Raw genomic sequence first — 16,043 nt, forward strand, 5'->3', positions numbered from 1 at the left:
TCGTGGCGTTCACTTTATTTCTCACACACGATTTCAGACCTGGTCGAGTTGTCTAATTAACATGGTCATTGATCGTGTTTGTAATGGTGGCCTGTTGAGTTAGTTCCCTTTCCTGTACGAGTAAATCATTAATGGAGCCGTTTAGAGTCTTTTCAGGAAAGCAGCTTGAGGCTAGAATGGCTATTAGAGCTGTGTGTATGTATTTACTCTGTTTATGGTGCATGTCATCATTGCACACACACACACACACACACACACTTTGGCCTTGTGCGAGTTTAAACCTTGAGTCCTGACATCCGTGTGGAAGAACCAGACAAGCGCCAGCAGATCCATCACAGGTCCGCAGTGAAGGACAGTTCCACTATAGCTGTGCATCCTCTTCCTCTCCTGCTTTATACACAGGAAATTGATGACCCTGTTCTCATGTTCTCATCTTTATTCCCGTCTTCAGTTGACATTGAGAACACATGGACTGTTGAAACTGTAACATAATGCGCTGTAGTGCACATGTTCTGTACTCCTTTTTATTTTTTGTATCATAACATATTTTTTTTTTTACGTATTGCATCAGATTTGAATTCTGCAGGAACATAACCCTGTCTAGTACTTGTTTGTATGAAATGTTACAGGAATACATAAAATAATTTCCAGCTGAATTTGTAGTATACACAATAGACAGACAATCATACTGACACATGCATACAGTTTGTGTGCATGTGCATGGGTTTGATGCACACCAATATATAATGCAAATGCAAAAAAAATAACCATGAGAGAGACAAGCGAGGTCTTACTTAAGCTTTCCAGTAACACTTTATATTAAGTTTCTGTGCCTGACCTTACCCTGATCAGGCATAACATTATGAGCAGTGACACATGAAGTGAATAGCACTGATGATCTCCTCATCATGGCACCTGTTAGTGGGTGGGATATATTAGGCAGCAAGTGAACATTTTGTCCTCAAAGTTGATGTGTTAGAAGCAGGAAAAATGGACAAGTGTAAGGATTTGAGCGTGTTTGACAAGGACCAAATTGTGATGGCTAGATTGGATCAGAGCATCAGCTCTTGTGGGGTGTTCCCGGTCTGCAGTGGTCAGTATCTATCAAAAGTGGTCCAAGGAAGGAACAGTGGTGAACCGGTGACAGGGTCATGGCGACCAAGGATCATTGATGCACGTGGGGAGCGAAGGCTGACCCGTGTGATCCGATCCAACAGACGAGCTACTGTTTATCAAATTGCTGAAGAAGTTAATGCTGGTTCTGATAGAGAGGTGTGAGAATACACAGTGCATGACGGGTCAGGGCTGTTTTAGCAGCAAAAGGGGAACCAACACAATATTAGGTAGGTGGTCATAATGTTATGCTTGGCCAGTGTATATAACACATTCATTTACATATGCATCAGAAAAAATAAACTCATGGTTACAGAAAAACATTTGAAGTAAAGTTTGGTAATTAATATTTTTTGCCGAATGCTGCTCATTAGAAAGCTCTTAACCTCCTTCTCCTTCCATCTTAATCAGATAATTGGTCATGGTCATGATGAATCTGGAGGCTATTCGCAGGAGGCAGGAATATTATATTTATTTACATGGATGTGTTCCACTTTCTAACACCCAAGGTCACTTTATAAAGTGACACTGATAAACACACAAAAGGAAGAATAATATTTTATGAAGAGAAAACAAAATCCAGCTGAAAAGCTGATGAAAGAAGCAATAGAAGAGAGAGACTGGGGTAGGGCAGTATGCTGTTTGAGAGCCATGGCACTAAATGACCTGCCACCCATTGAGGAAAGCTTGGTGGGATGTCTGTTCATTGCACATACTCATTCCCACCTTGGGCAATTTAGCATAGCCAATCCACCTACCAGCATGTTTTTTAGATAGTAGGAGGCTATTATGAAAGCAGAGACCCTGTAGGAGTGCACACAGACCCGGGAGACCAAAAGCTTTAGACTGTACTACAAATGTTTTGTGCGGATATGTTTACTGACACCCCAAAAATGGCCACCTTTTAGACTACCATTATATGGCGAATATATTTTTTTTTGTCCCCTCTTGCTAGATTTTCAGTAAATGACATCAATCAGTGCAAATCCAAGCCTATGTGCATGTGTGTTTTTCTCCCTGGTCAAGTGTGTGTGCTTGTGGAGGTGTATGGTGATCCATACCGGAGCCCATTAGCAGCGTTAATAGGTGCAGCTTCTCTCTGTGGGTTGCGACGGGGCCGGCCAGGCTCCCTTTCTCACGCCTCATCTTAATTAAATGTCACGTTGGGTTTTAATCTACAGCCTTTGAAATGCTCGCAGAGCCACCAGCAAGATGAATCATGTGTATAAATGTCTAAATTATTACCCCGAAGTTTGCTTATCTAGGCATTTAACAGTTTAACGTGGAGTGAGGACGTGTCCGCTGCCTTTTATGTGCAGCACGGTCGTTTGTGTAAGAAATAACATCCTTATTTGTGCTGCTCAGTAATACAGGGAGATAGTTGAGTGTGTTTCTTATAGTGTGGGGTTTTTTTTTTTCTGACCGCCTTTCTGAGTGCAGGCTGATGAATGGCACGATAAGTTTTAAACAGGAAATGATCAGAATGCTTTGGAGCGGAGATGGAACTCATGGAAACTTGCTCTTGAATGGACGCCAAACGCAAGAATAGAGGTTGTGCTCTTCATGTAATAAAAGACAGCTTTGCTCAGCGTGATGCTGGTAATATGTTGCATTTTGGATGTTTGATTTGGATACATTTGCCCTGTAAATTTTGCTCCAGAGCCGGTGTGGTTCCTCAAAATGGACCTCCTGGCTCTAGACTAGTGAATTCCGGGAGATCATGGTCCCCGTGCCACACCGCAGGGTCTGAATTTGAGCTGAAATGTGTGCTAGCCACGAAACATTTTCTTTTCACTTGCGGTACGTCATGTGCTTTCGGCACTGGGCCCTGGTTTAAAGTGGTTAGAGTTATAACCCCCTTATTTGGACATGTTACGCATCACTAAAATGTGGCATGCTGCCACATAAGGCTAGTGTATGTGTGTGTGTGTGTGTGTGTGTGTGTGTGTGTTGTGGGGTCTTGGGAGGAAGTCTTTAAAGCCTTTGTTTACTGTGGTCATTGTAGTCCACTCAGTCATGAAGGCCATGGAAGACCACTGACATCGTCACTCCCTCGAGACACATCTCACTTCTCCTGACTGTCCTCTGGGAGCCTGCAGGGGGTCTCCGAATCTCCTCAGAGCTATGCATTACCAAATGGAGCGTCTGTTCGTCCATGCACTTTAGAGAGAGAGAGAGAGAGAGAGAGAGGGAGAGGGAGGAAAAAGGGAGGGGACAGAGGAAAGAGAAGTAAAGAGGGAGATTTCCTGTCTCAAACAGCTGTGTATGTGCTCGTCACTAAACCTTCAGAATGTCATTTGTTCTTGTACCTATGGATATGCTCATCCATCTGCTCCCGCTGATGACTCCATGTGTCTCGTTCTTCATTAAGACGCTCTCCTCACCACATGAGCAGATGCCGGCTATACAGATTAGACACCGGCTGTGTTCGGCGTACCCATCACTTACTCAGCGTACTAGTTTGAATGACTGCTTATTGCGAGCGGCTCTGCAAACTTCACCGGAAAGCTAGATAGCCACAGGGGGGATATCTGAGTTTAAACGGATCTCTTCTTGTGGCTTTCAGATCATTTTTACCAATTGCAAAGCAACAATGTTGCATTTTTTCTGTACTAACACACGTCTCCTGTACAAACATTTGCTGATAAACATGTGGTACAAGCAGAAATCAGTGGAGTTTGGATGTGGCATGGCATTTTGCGTGAGGTCCTGACAGGGGGCTTACTTTTCCCTGTTCACAGAGAGAGGCTTGACAACTGACTCCTCAGCGGTCCATCTTAGTTAGAGACCCCGGGTGGTCTCGGATCTCATTCCTCACCCCCACAATCCCCACGGGAAATGCACAACCCTGTAACAACCTTGCGGGTTTTTCTTTTTTTTTTTGTTTTTTTTTGTTTTTTTTTGTTTGTTTGTTTTTTGTTTTTTAATGTCTTGTACCATAAACAAAATATGACATTTTATTGTGTTTGGACTGCTTTATGACCGTGACATTGGGGTTTAAGGACATTCCAGACAACTACATTTTCCATCTCTCTCTCTCGCGCTCTCTCTCTCTCTCTCTCTCTCTCTCTCTCTCTCCACTTAATGAAACACTACTATCCCCCTCCCTCCTCTACCCCACTGCCATGTTCTGCTCAGTATGTGTTTGTGACAGAAAGAGAGCGAGACAGTACAGCTAAGACATCCTAAACCCACAATCCTCCAGTAAACAGTGATAAACCAGGCCTTGCTGACCCACACACTCTTCGTCTTAGCCCTTCTTCACTGCCCAGCTTATCCTTCTATTCCTCCCCCAATATTTACTGCTGGCAAATCTTCAGTCTGCTTAAAGGCAGCCTCTAATTTGGATATACACACATCTTATCCTCCAGACTGAGACTTTCTGCCTGACATTAAGAAGCCCTGGACATAATAACAAGAAACGCGTTGCAGAGTTTGATATACAGCTGAAACTGTGCCACTTTTACTGACTTCATTATCTTTGCATCCAGCTCGTGCATGCTAGCTCTTTTCCTGTTACTGTATAGATCAAACACAGGCTTTAACCCATTTGTTTTATAGCCATTTTCCCTTTTCCCTTCTTCTCACTCTTTTATTCTACTTTCTTCCTCGGAAAATAAGTACGAGTGCAGTACAGTCGCACACTCGCTCATTACTGGCCGGTTTCCCTAGCGACAAAAGATTGTGTTTTCACTGTGCCCATGGAATAATGGACATTTTTCTTCCTCCCCTTTCTCACTTTCATTTTCCTTTTTTTTTCTCCCTCTCATTTTGAAAGAAAATTTCTCTAAAAAGATGTACAGGTCATTTCAGGAGCATTATGGCGAAAAAATGAAAAATAAAAAAAAAAGAAGCAAAAACAGGAGGGGGAAATCCAGCAGGGCTCAGTGCGCATTGGGGCCTCTATAATGGAGAATGGATTATGGCTCTAAATGACCCCGGAGCTTTCAGAATAGGCCGCCTTTCAGAAAGGGAGCATGAAAAGGTTGTGCTATTCTCTGGTAAAATAGGTTACTTTTATGTTCAAATGGAATGACCTCTCTCTCTCTCTCTCTTCCCCTCTCTACCTAATATTCTCTCCATCTTTCTCTCTCTCTTAGAAAGAGGAACCGGTGCGTGCCGCTCTGCCTGAGGAAGGGAAGGAGCAGCTGATGTTCGAGGTGCCTCTGAATGACTCCGGCTCAGCTGGCCTGGGTGTCAGCCTTAAAGGCAACAAGTCTCGTGAGACCGGTGAAGACCTGGGCATCTTCATCAAGTCCATCATCCATGGAGGAGCTGCTTATAAGGTACTGCAGCTTGTGGACTTTTTTGCCCAGTGACTTGATGTCCAGAACTGTTTTTCTGAGACTGAACAACCATTAGGCTTATTCATGCATTATTAGAGTTGGAAAAATAGCTAGTTAGTGACATGCAGCCATGATAGTGGATAAAAGAAATGGATGTTGAACCTGTACCGAAAAGCACAGCTACATTAATGTCTACTACAGTAATGAAGAGAGATGAACTCTGAGCCCTCAGGTTAAACAGGACCTCTTAGAGGTGACCGCCAAAGGCCTAATGACCTGCAACAGTTGCAGCTGGCATCTTTGCTTGACCCCTGACCCTTGAATTTAACCTTCTTAAGTAGATAGAGAGTCTGTCAGCAGGGTGCTGTGTGGACATGGGACTATGCTGGAGGACAGTGCTGAGAAGTAGACCTCAGATTCACAGCAGTTACACACCATCAGTGATTAGCTCTCGATCATAACTGTGGGGTCGTATGGGCCCAAAAGTACAAAGAACGATGGTTCATGCTAGGTCTGTCATGGATTTGATTGTTAAACAACAAAGATCCACAAACATAACTGTCAAGCACGTCTTCGTATTAGAGGTTGGGTTATTTATCTTTTCGTATTTATCTGTTTGTTTGTCTAGAGGTGTTCGGGAGACTGTAAATTGGCTAGTACGTTCTCCACAAGTCCAGTTGTTTCGTTTACCTCATTTAAACACCCTACCTAGTTCACCAAAATCACATTTACCTAGTTTAAATCACCCCAGTTTTTTTGCCAGCCTTATTACAAAATATTTCTTTCGCTGGTTTTGTATTGCTTGTTAAGGATGCAAATAGACAATGTTTTCACAGTGAAGGTAAATGTACAACACAAATGAAAATAAGGTGGTCAAGACACAAGATCAGGTAGTTCGATCTTATCCACAAAGGGTCTCTGTGAGGGCAGGTTTTCATTCCATCAAGCAAGAGCCACATCCGATTCTACCTGTTTAATCAGTTGATCCCGGCTTTCAGTAGACTCAGGTGTGGCTTCTGCTTGGTCGAAATGAAACCCTGCACCCACACCGACCCTTTTCTTGATGAGATTGGAAAACCCTGACAGAGATCATTTATAGAGCTAGCCCATTCAGGATGTATCAAAATCTCAAGCCAGGAAAGTTTCGGGCTTCGGTCATCTTTTAGATAAGATGAAACAAAAATGATGACAAACACATGGTTCAGCCTCATCTGAGAGCTACAGAGAATCTCTCAACCAATTCCAGGGCTATTTTAAGTTGGACAGAAACAAGGTTATATGGATATTGAGAGACACAAATAATTACCCACTTTAATAACATATGAACTACTATCTTTTCTATGGCGCCTGAGCGCTCAGAATAAACTAGCTTAATGTGGAATTTGATTAAGCTTTAAGCTAAGACCTCAGAATCACAGCAGTGCATGCCACCCAAGGCTCTGTCGCGTGTCAGTGGACCCCACCTCTCTCTTCATATGGAAACAATGGCTTCGTCGGAGCAAAGCCGTTTTGCCTCTGTATCCGGAGGCGGGCTGAGTCTGTTTCACTCTGTTCTTCTGTCTTTCTGTGTCCTACCTGCCTTCTACATTTCCATTTACATTTATGGTATTTGGCACAGGCGCTTATCCAGAGTGACTTAGTGCTTTGAAGTCCTGATACTGGTTCACTAGGCCATAGAATTAGAAGACTTTCAGTCTGTTGGGGTAATAATACAGTAAGAAAAGCACACAGACAATGCAATCTTCTATATTGTGTGTGGTGTGATTGTACAACAGGGGAGGTGGGAAGCTCAAGCGGTTAAGGCTCTGGGTTGTTGATCGGAAGATTGGGGTTCAAGCCCCAGCACCACCAAGCTGCCGCAGTTGGGCCCTCAACCCCCTGTGCTCCAGGGGCACCGTATCATGGCTGACCCTCCACCCTGACCCCAACCGTCCAAGGATGGGATATGCGAAGAAAGAAATATCACTGTGCAGTAATACATATGTGACAAATAAAGGCTACTTAACTGAGTTGTTCTAGTTAGTGTGAATTATTAGGACTAATATATTTCCACTATGTAGGAAAACCTTTTCTGAGGTCCCTGTGTTCAAGGGTAAGGGTTAGAATTAGGTATACTATGAGGCAAAGTTCTCTTTGGTCTGTTAATCCCACTTATGAGCAGGGTTTCAGTGATGCAAACCCTGCTTCTGTATTACAAGTGTGGAACCTCCATCTACTCTGGGTTACAAGTAGGGGTTTGAACGATGTGAACTCGGGGTTAAGGGGAGTGTGAAAGCTGTTAAGAAGTTATCTGTAACAGTGTCTCATTCAAAATGTCTAATAGTTCACTGTGCTGAAGTTTTCTGCTAGAAAGATGTATATGTAATATTTACAAAAGGAGTCTCAGGTGGCTTTGTAATAGACGGTTGTTTAGGAGAGGTGTGTGTGTTATTGATTATCCTCTCTCAAAAAAAGAAATGCAGGTAATGGGGTTGTTTATAGCTGCCATAATGTTAGCGATAATAAGACTTTCACTTCAGGACATGCTCTCGTAGGAAAATAATCCACCACATTTGCAAGGATTATTTTCCTACAACAGCATGCCTGGTCATGTTTTATTCCTCATTCATCATATTCTAGTACATATCGATTTTATTTCTTTGAATATAACAGAAAAATGGCCATGCCAAAAAGAAATATGGTGATTGTACCAAATAACCTTTTTTAACTTCCAGCTTTGTGGTGTTCTAGCCATTGAGATGATGAGATTGTAGATGTTAGTCATCAGTCTCATATCCCCTTTTTACTAATCCCTATGTACACTGACTGTGTGTCAGAATTCGCTTTCAGCTTCACAGCATGTCGGTGATATTTATTTAGTATCCTAATTAAAAAGTATTGATGTATTGATCATAACTAATCTGATTCTTGATTAGTTCTCCTACCAAAGGCTCAATTTGCTCAATACAGGCTTGAATCCATCCTGAGTGTCCATATGTGCAGTTAGGCAGGGGGGGAATGTCACACCTTTTTTTTCCCCCTTCATCATCCTCCTTATGTTAAATCCATGTGAAGAGAGGATCTAAAAATACCCAGTTATCAAGGATGAGGTGTGTGTGTGTGAGTGTGAGCGTGTCTCTGCGTCTGTGGATTTATACATGTGTGAGAGTTTACATGTAAAACTCAGAGCTTCTTTGTGTTATAAACGAAGGAGGCTCTCAGTGAGTCTCAGCAGGTCTGGAGTCAGGGCACTTTAGTGATGCCAGAAGCACTTAATAACTTTAAAGGTGCCCTTTCGCTCCCTGAGCTCTCATATCAGCCAGGGCAGCAGTCAGACTGCAGCAAGGAGAGGTAGAGAAGGGTGCTGTGTGTGTGTGTGTGTGTGTGTGTGTGTGTGTGTGTGTGTGTGTGTGTGTGTGCGTGTGCGTGTGCGTGTGTGCGTGGACTAAAAGGCCTGTTGTTCCTAATGTAGCCCCTGATGACACTATGCTGTAATTACAGAGCCAGAGTTAGTGCTAGCTTCAGCGCATTAACGCTAATTAAAAACTCTCTGTGCCCATGCTAATTAGCTGGAAGTGTCCCGAGCCTGTGGGTGGGATGTGTCTTCTCCCTAGACTCGTGATGGAGAAAGAGAGAAAGAGCGAGCAGACAGGGTGAGATGCAACCATAACTTGCAGCTTTATTGATACAGCCACTAAAATCACTTGTCACATAGCAGATGGAAAATACCAAGAAATCAGATCTGTCAGCCTCATATAGGAGCTCTGATTGGAATTAGGTTCAAAAATACACCAGAAGAAGAAGAAATGAGCTAATAAACATTTGCACATTTGTTGTGCCACTCACTGGAAGCCCCGCCCCCTTCTCACCATTTCACCTTAATGAATGTTTGGCCAGAGCTCACTGTACCTGAAGGATGCACCGATACATACTGCCAAGGTGAACGGAGAACGTTTTATATGAAGTAAACCTTTCAATGTGATCGCCTTAACAGGAGACCGCAAAGAAAAAGAGAAAACGTCAACTCTGACACGTTACAAATAATGCTAAATGTAATGAGAATTAGACACAAATGAAATCGCGCTCATCAGTTTGAGCAGCAGATTAGCCTTGAAATGTCAGGCATTTAGAAGAGTGCGACTGTTTTATTTTATTTTATTTTATTTTAACATGTCATTCCAGCACAATGAAGGATTTCTCCTTTCCAGTTAACTTCGATGGATGACATTACTTACATTAATAACCTGTCTGTTTTCATTGCTAGTTGTTATGGAAGCAATGAGGTGAAGAAAGAGAAATAGACCATCTGCGCTCTTAGACCTTTGGAATCCCCTGGAATGAATTTTATGTTTCACGGCACCTTTCACAGCACCGACTCTTATGAATATCAACAGCCTCAGATGTCCTATGCTTAGCTTTTTGAAGGCAAACTGTCCTGCATGTCCAGAACCTCTGTGTAGTTCACTTAACTTTTACTAAATCTGCAGAAGAAGCCCTTAATCTGTTCCGATCTGACCATCTGTATCAGAATTTGGATCTGAGTGCGATTGGTATTTGATTAGATTTTTATTTCTACTTTTCTGACTCTTTGAATAGAATAGAAGGCATGTGAACACAGGAAGGGCTTTAATATTTAATACAGCTTTAATTTAATAAAGATGGACAGAATTGTATTGATGAACCCCTTATCATAACACGTAGCTTTCATTATACTTGCATCTTTTATTGTCATCATCAAATCTGAAGCAATTTTTGGGCAGTGTAACAAGAATTATTAGTTTCCTGAACATGTAGACTGAGATGGACTTGTTGTGGACTTGTTAATGTCCTGTTTTTTTAAGGATCTTATTCGGTCTGTGTTTTTGCCATCTTTTTTGAACTCAAATCAGGGATTCCTTTCTGTAGGAATCACTCAGTTTAAAGGCATGTTGCTTGTTTGTACTATTGTATAATAAGCCAGTATAGAAGTAGTGCTGCTGCTCTCTCTGTGGTGTTGCTGGTGTACGTGGGTGTGTGTGTGGGGGGTGTGTGTGTGTTTCAGCGCGATGCACTGGTGTCCCGCTGGGTCTTTTTTGCTTAATGAGCCATGTGCTGCAGGCTCGGTAGTGTTTTCACACCCAAGGGGCGTTTCGCTGTTGTCCTCTTCCGACAACTCGGAGTTCTCACACACATCACAGCTACTGGTCAGATCACACCCTTTCCCTTTGTTTTATATTTGCACTCTATTGGGTCGTTTTTAAAGTGAGATAGTGTCAAAAAAAACAACGCAGCCGAGGTAGGGGAGATGTGATAATATGGGTCTGCTTCCTGACTGTTTGACAATACGAGCTTGTCTTGTCATGTGCCGTGGTGTCAGGAGGACAGATCTGCTCAGACAGAGGCCACTGTAATGATCTTCACCATCTCCAGCCAAGCAGCCTCACTCACACAGCTACACCTCATTTAGCCTTGACATGTCCATCAAGACACACCGTTAATGACCAAGGTTATGGGTCATCGAGTCTGGGATTCTCCGTGTCTGTGTGTGTGTGTACATGCGTGCATGGCTGTGCCTGTACATAATTGTGAGTTAGGGCTGTATCTCGCTAAGACACATTTGCATTTGAATCTCATGCACACAATCCCATTATACAGTATCACCAGCAGTGATTGATTTCAGCTACGTAATTACTTACAACATGGAAATGGAGGTAAATGTTGCTAGAATATGACATCTATAAGGATAAAACATGACAGTTATAGGGAAATAAACAACAGGGTGGCATGAATACTGTTATCTCCCTAGCGTTGTTTACTTTCCTGTAGCCTGAGAGGTTTTATTCTTTTCATACCACATCAATATGGCAGTAATATGTTTTTATTAATAATTAATCATTTTATTAACCTCATTCCAGTTAATAGTTATCTCTTGTCATCACTTATGTTACAGCGGTCCTTTTTTCACCAGTCTCTCCTCTTTTTCCTCTCTCTCTTTTAAAGTTGATAAGACCAATTTATGAGACTTTTCCTTGACGTGTATACATTGCTGATCAGAGTTTTTGTTTGTGCAGGACGGTCGCCTGCGTGTCAACGATCAGCTGCTTGCCGTAAATGGAGAGTCACTCTTGGGAAAGTCCAACCACGAGGCCATGGAGACGCTGCGCAGGTCCATGTCCATGGAGGGGAACCTCAGAGGGATGATCCAGCTTGTTGTCCTCCGAGCTCTTCTGCCATCCAACCAGGTAGGTCTCCGAGTGCCGTTTGCTTGGCCGCCTCGCTTACTATATACTTACTCGTCGTCTTTCCGTGCTTTTCTTGCTCCTCTGTGAAGTGTCTGCCACTCCATTGAGCAGTTCAGTCACAGGTGTTGATTATTCATAGTTTAAGTGCCTTTTCCTCGCCGTGTGCAGAGGTTCTCCTTGACTGAGGTCAGAGCTACGCCTCCAGGGGAAGCAGTATCACTACACAGAGGCACAAAGGCATTTTTGTGAGCTTATCAACCGTCATTGTGTGTCTCTTTTCCTGCTGAAGCCCACGCTCGTGTATGTGCGAGTGCCGGATTGAATAAAGGAGGGGACAGTGGAGTGTTAGTGCTGCGCGTCAGTGGAATTTGAAAGGTGGGATGAATACTGTGAGGTGCAAAGCCACACGCACTTCTAACCTGACTCTGGCTTCCTCTTTTGTTATTTCTTTCTCACCAGACTGAACCTCGCTGCCGATCTCTATGTTCTGCTGCTGCTACTTCGCCCACACATGAATACTAACCAGCGGTGCTGTTTGATCCATTAAGCCCGGAGTTTAACACATTCCCACTCTGAGGGCACAGTGGAATGCAGTTTTCTTTGCTCAGGCTGCACTCGCACACAACCACACTCCAGTGACAGCACTTTAGAGTGTTCACAAGTGCTTTATTACAGTTAACCCATTGAAATCCTAGATGTGTTCTTAGCTACATACATTTACCTTTGGTGGGGGATTAGTTGTATCATTGAACTGAACTCTAGCTGTTTCGTCTGTTGACTTGAATGAGTAAATATGATGTTCATATAATAGCAAATCGTGTCATTTTTATAGTGCTTGGCCGTGTTTTCTACAACCCTAACAGTCATTTGTAATTGCACCAATAATCCTGATCCTCAAAAACATTTCACGGTGACTAGGCGGTATGTGACAGGCTTATACCCCTGGATAGTCCTTTGGTGCAAACTACATGCTTTTTGGAAAATTTTGATCATAATGGAAATGAGACATGTGGACATCACCCCATGACCACCAGCTAACCCGGACCACAGCAGCAAAGGAAGTGAAGAGGTGAAATACAGCGGATCCCGCACCTTCTCAGGAAAAATACTTGGAAAGGATACAAATCCGTCAGTTCAAATAGAAAATTTAACCATGCAGTAACATTTCAATTAAATGGACATAGAATAGTGATGTGCAAAAGGAAAGTGATTGCTCTGTCTTTAAGAGATTTAAGGTAATATGTAACATCGGTGCAATATAAATATTTCTATTTATCACTAGGCAGATTTTTATATTTATAGTCCTGGTTCCAGTCATGGCCTTTCCAGTCATAGCTGCGATGGAAATATAAATGAAATATAAATTGATTTGAATAAATCTTATTCAAATCAATACTGACTCTTTTTAAAGATTATATCTTCCAAATGTGGTAGTTGTGTCTGTATATAGCATGCACAGATAGTATCGATTTGCTAGCATCATATTTTTGAGGCGAGTGCTTGAAGTAAATGACTCTGGTTATGTGACCAGTTCCACCACTCGCACAGGGAAAAATGAAAACTCGCATGACATCAAGACAGCTCCTAATTTATTCTAGCGCCGTTCACTGATTACTGCTATAATGTTTTAGAAAACAATTTCCGAATTGTGACCACAGGCATTAAATAGTTTAGGGATCTGAAGCTGTGATATTAAACGGCATGCTGAAAACTTTTAAAGGTTAAAGAAAAGTGTTGCCTTTCTTATTAGAAATAAACTGAAATCTGATTCCTGGCTCTGCTTGGAGACAGGAAATTTTTCCTAAAACCCATAAGGCAGTAAGAAAAGTGTTTTGGCCAGACACCTCACCACCCTTTCACTTTCACCTCATCATCAGTTCTCCTGAGCTTGTGGAATTTATCTCCAGCCGAGCGTTAAAACCTGTCCTCCTCCTCCCCCTGCATCTGTCTCAGAGGACGCCCAGATGCTCGTCTCGGGACGCACAAACATGCACTCACAATCCGAACCTGGATACACACTCCCCAAACACTTCCTCCAGCTGCTCCTAAATAGTGTGTAATTAGGCTGGACATTCAAGATGCCCCTGTGGCCAAAGGAGCTGCAGACCCTCTGTGCAAATATGGGACTTTCCCTAAAATTAATGTGGAAGAGGTCCTCAGTGTGGTGTAGCCGGAAGGCACCGGAAGACGGTGGTGATGATGGGATGCCGTCGGCCCCCTGTGTATAGAACGGATGTGGGCTCAGAAGATGGCAGCATGCGCAGAGGACTGAGAAGGTGAAATAATGGATAGAAGGACAGCTGGAAAAAATCAGCCGTGTGAGCGCTTGTGTTCAGAAGTGTGTGTGTGGTGACCACAGTAGTGGTATGTCACGGTGTTGCATCATGTAGGATGGACAGACTGAGGATGAGTTCAGCCTGCAGAAGGAAGATCATTACTGACCAAAAGTAATTAGAAATAAGATTTTGTTTAAAAACGTTGTTTTTGATCTTACCTGAAACTGTGGAGTTATACTGTAAATAATTGTGAAAGAATGAAAGGGGCTAAATATAATAATTTAAACGAGTAGCAATACAATGATTTTTTCTGCAGCCGATGCAAAACCTTCTAAAAATTCACGCCATGTCATGAATCTGTGACCACAGAACAGTAACGCAATACATTTTTATCACCCTGATTAACTGTGACTGAAATTCTCTGACACTGGTGAAGTTCACACTAGTCTCTATGAGCTGCTCCAGCCCAGCTTCCATGATGCTTTTTACATCAGCAACATCCACCACATAAAATGACAAGGTGCCTGTTCTCCCAGTGTTCATGCGGACTTCTTCCAGTTCTCCTATTTTATTCCGACTCTCCAAAAACAAGCCAGACTTGGAGACTCTAAATTGCTCCTAGCCGTGAAAGAGTGTGCAAACGTACAGACGCCAGACACGCAATAAATAAAGATAAAGCAATTATTGTAGAAGATGCCTGTAAGTATGGATTTGTACATTGTGTCTTGATCTGAGTACTGGAAGTCTGTCTTGGAGCTATATCATTAAGGGTTCTCCAGAGTGCTCCCCCTGCTTTGGTGAAATTCAGTGCTCCAAAACAATTTTTTTTTTTTGGTCTATTTGTGACCCAGCTTCACTAATTATAAGAGCTCTTCCAAACACATCAAAGAGTAACACTTTCCTCAGAGTTGTATAATTACCTCTCCGACTGAAAAGCAACAGCGAGAAGAAAGAAAATTGTGAAGAAAGGGCCAAAGAGAACCCAAGTTACAGCCCATGACAATACATAATATGAAAAGTAAGGTTTTATTCCCCCCCCAAGCAGCCAGTATCTGATCATGTCGTTTTTAGCAGTGCCAGCTAAATAACTGTGTGATAATCTCATTACGGTGCAGACACTAATGAGGAGAGGCCCAGGGGGAAGCTGGAAGCCCAAACCCTCCTCCACTCCCCCCGGTCAGAGGGCAGAGCTGCCCAGTGTGTGCCAGTGCTGCAGGGGGCGAGTGGACCTGCCAGCATGCTTCTGTTTTACACAGCACGATGAAATGCGCCTTTTGTTGTGCTGATTAAGATAGAATTGGAGACTGTTGTGGCTTGTACTGCTGGATCCTGGAGCTACACACACACACACTTAGTGAGAAGGCACAGGCCATGGGAACTGTACTAGGATATTGTTCATTCAGTTTCTTGACAGCTTCTCTCTCTGTCTTTTTCTCTCTCTCTCTCTCTCTCTCTCTCTCTCTCTCTCTCTCTCTCACACACACACACAGACACACTTGGCTGTCTTTCCTTCTTTCTCCTTTTTCTCATCCTGTTTTCTTGCTTGTCTTTCAATAAAGGAAGTGAAGCCCTGTCCATGCTGGTTCCCTCCCTGCTTTTGTCGCTATGATCCTTCAGTCAGTAAGGATACAGATGGAGACATATTTTAAACTCCTCTCATGCAGCGTAATTCAACAGCACAGCTTAACCACCAGTTTGATGAGCACACCAGTTCTGCATGGAAATGTCCTAAGGTCTTTTGCAGTGCTCCTTGCTTTCTTGCCATCTCAGCCTGTGGCTATAGATGCTGTCTGTCATTTCTGGGATGCTCTGCAAGGCTCAAAATCTCTAGGCTTTGTGATTTTTGGATCTTGTGACACTGCAATAGCAGCAGCACATTTTTCCTTTCTTGCCTTTATCCCTTCATTCCTTTGCTTTCCACATACTGGTCTGATTTGATGTACACTCTTGACACTTTCCCTCAGCTCTTAAACTCCCTGGCTGATGCTCCTGCATTTCCTGACTTGTAAATTTATGCTCGGTGTTTTATAAGAAGAAAAAATAAATAAGTAGAAAAAAGAGAAAGATTCCCCCATCGATCCCTCGTTGTAATCTCATTTCAGGGCCAGCACTGGCTCTCGTCTTTCATGCCTATCTACCCGTTCACACCGCGCTTCCCTGCGGACTCG

General features: G+C 43.0%; 1 protein-coding gene across 5 annotated transcripts in view; it reads left to right on the top strand.

Moving 5' to 3' along the window:
* pard3bb (par-3 family cell polarity regulator beta b) overlaps positions 1-16,043 on the top strand; it is a 268,913-nt gene that overhangs the window by 131,326 nt on the left and 121,544 nt on the right. For all 5 annotated transcript variants that reach the window (XM_058392331.1, XM_058392335.1, XM_058392332.1 and 2 more), the window contains exons 12-13: positions 5,214-5,399; positions 11,429-11,599. In XM_058392331.1, coding sequence (XP_058248314.1) covers positions 5,214-5,399; positions 11,429-11,599 — 357 coding nt within the window. The remainder of the gene's footprint in view (positions 1-5,213; positions 5,400-11,428; positions 11,600-16,043) is intronic.

Source organism: Hemibagrus wyckioides, linkage group LG06 (assembly GCF_019097595.1).
Source record: "Hemibagrus wyckioides isolate EC202008001 linkage group LG06, SWU_Hwy_1.0, whole genome shotgun sequence".
Taxonomy (NCBI): domain Eukaryota; kingdom Metazoa; phylum Chordata; class Actinopteri; order Siluriformes; family Bagridae; genus Hemibagrus; species Hemibagrus wyckioides.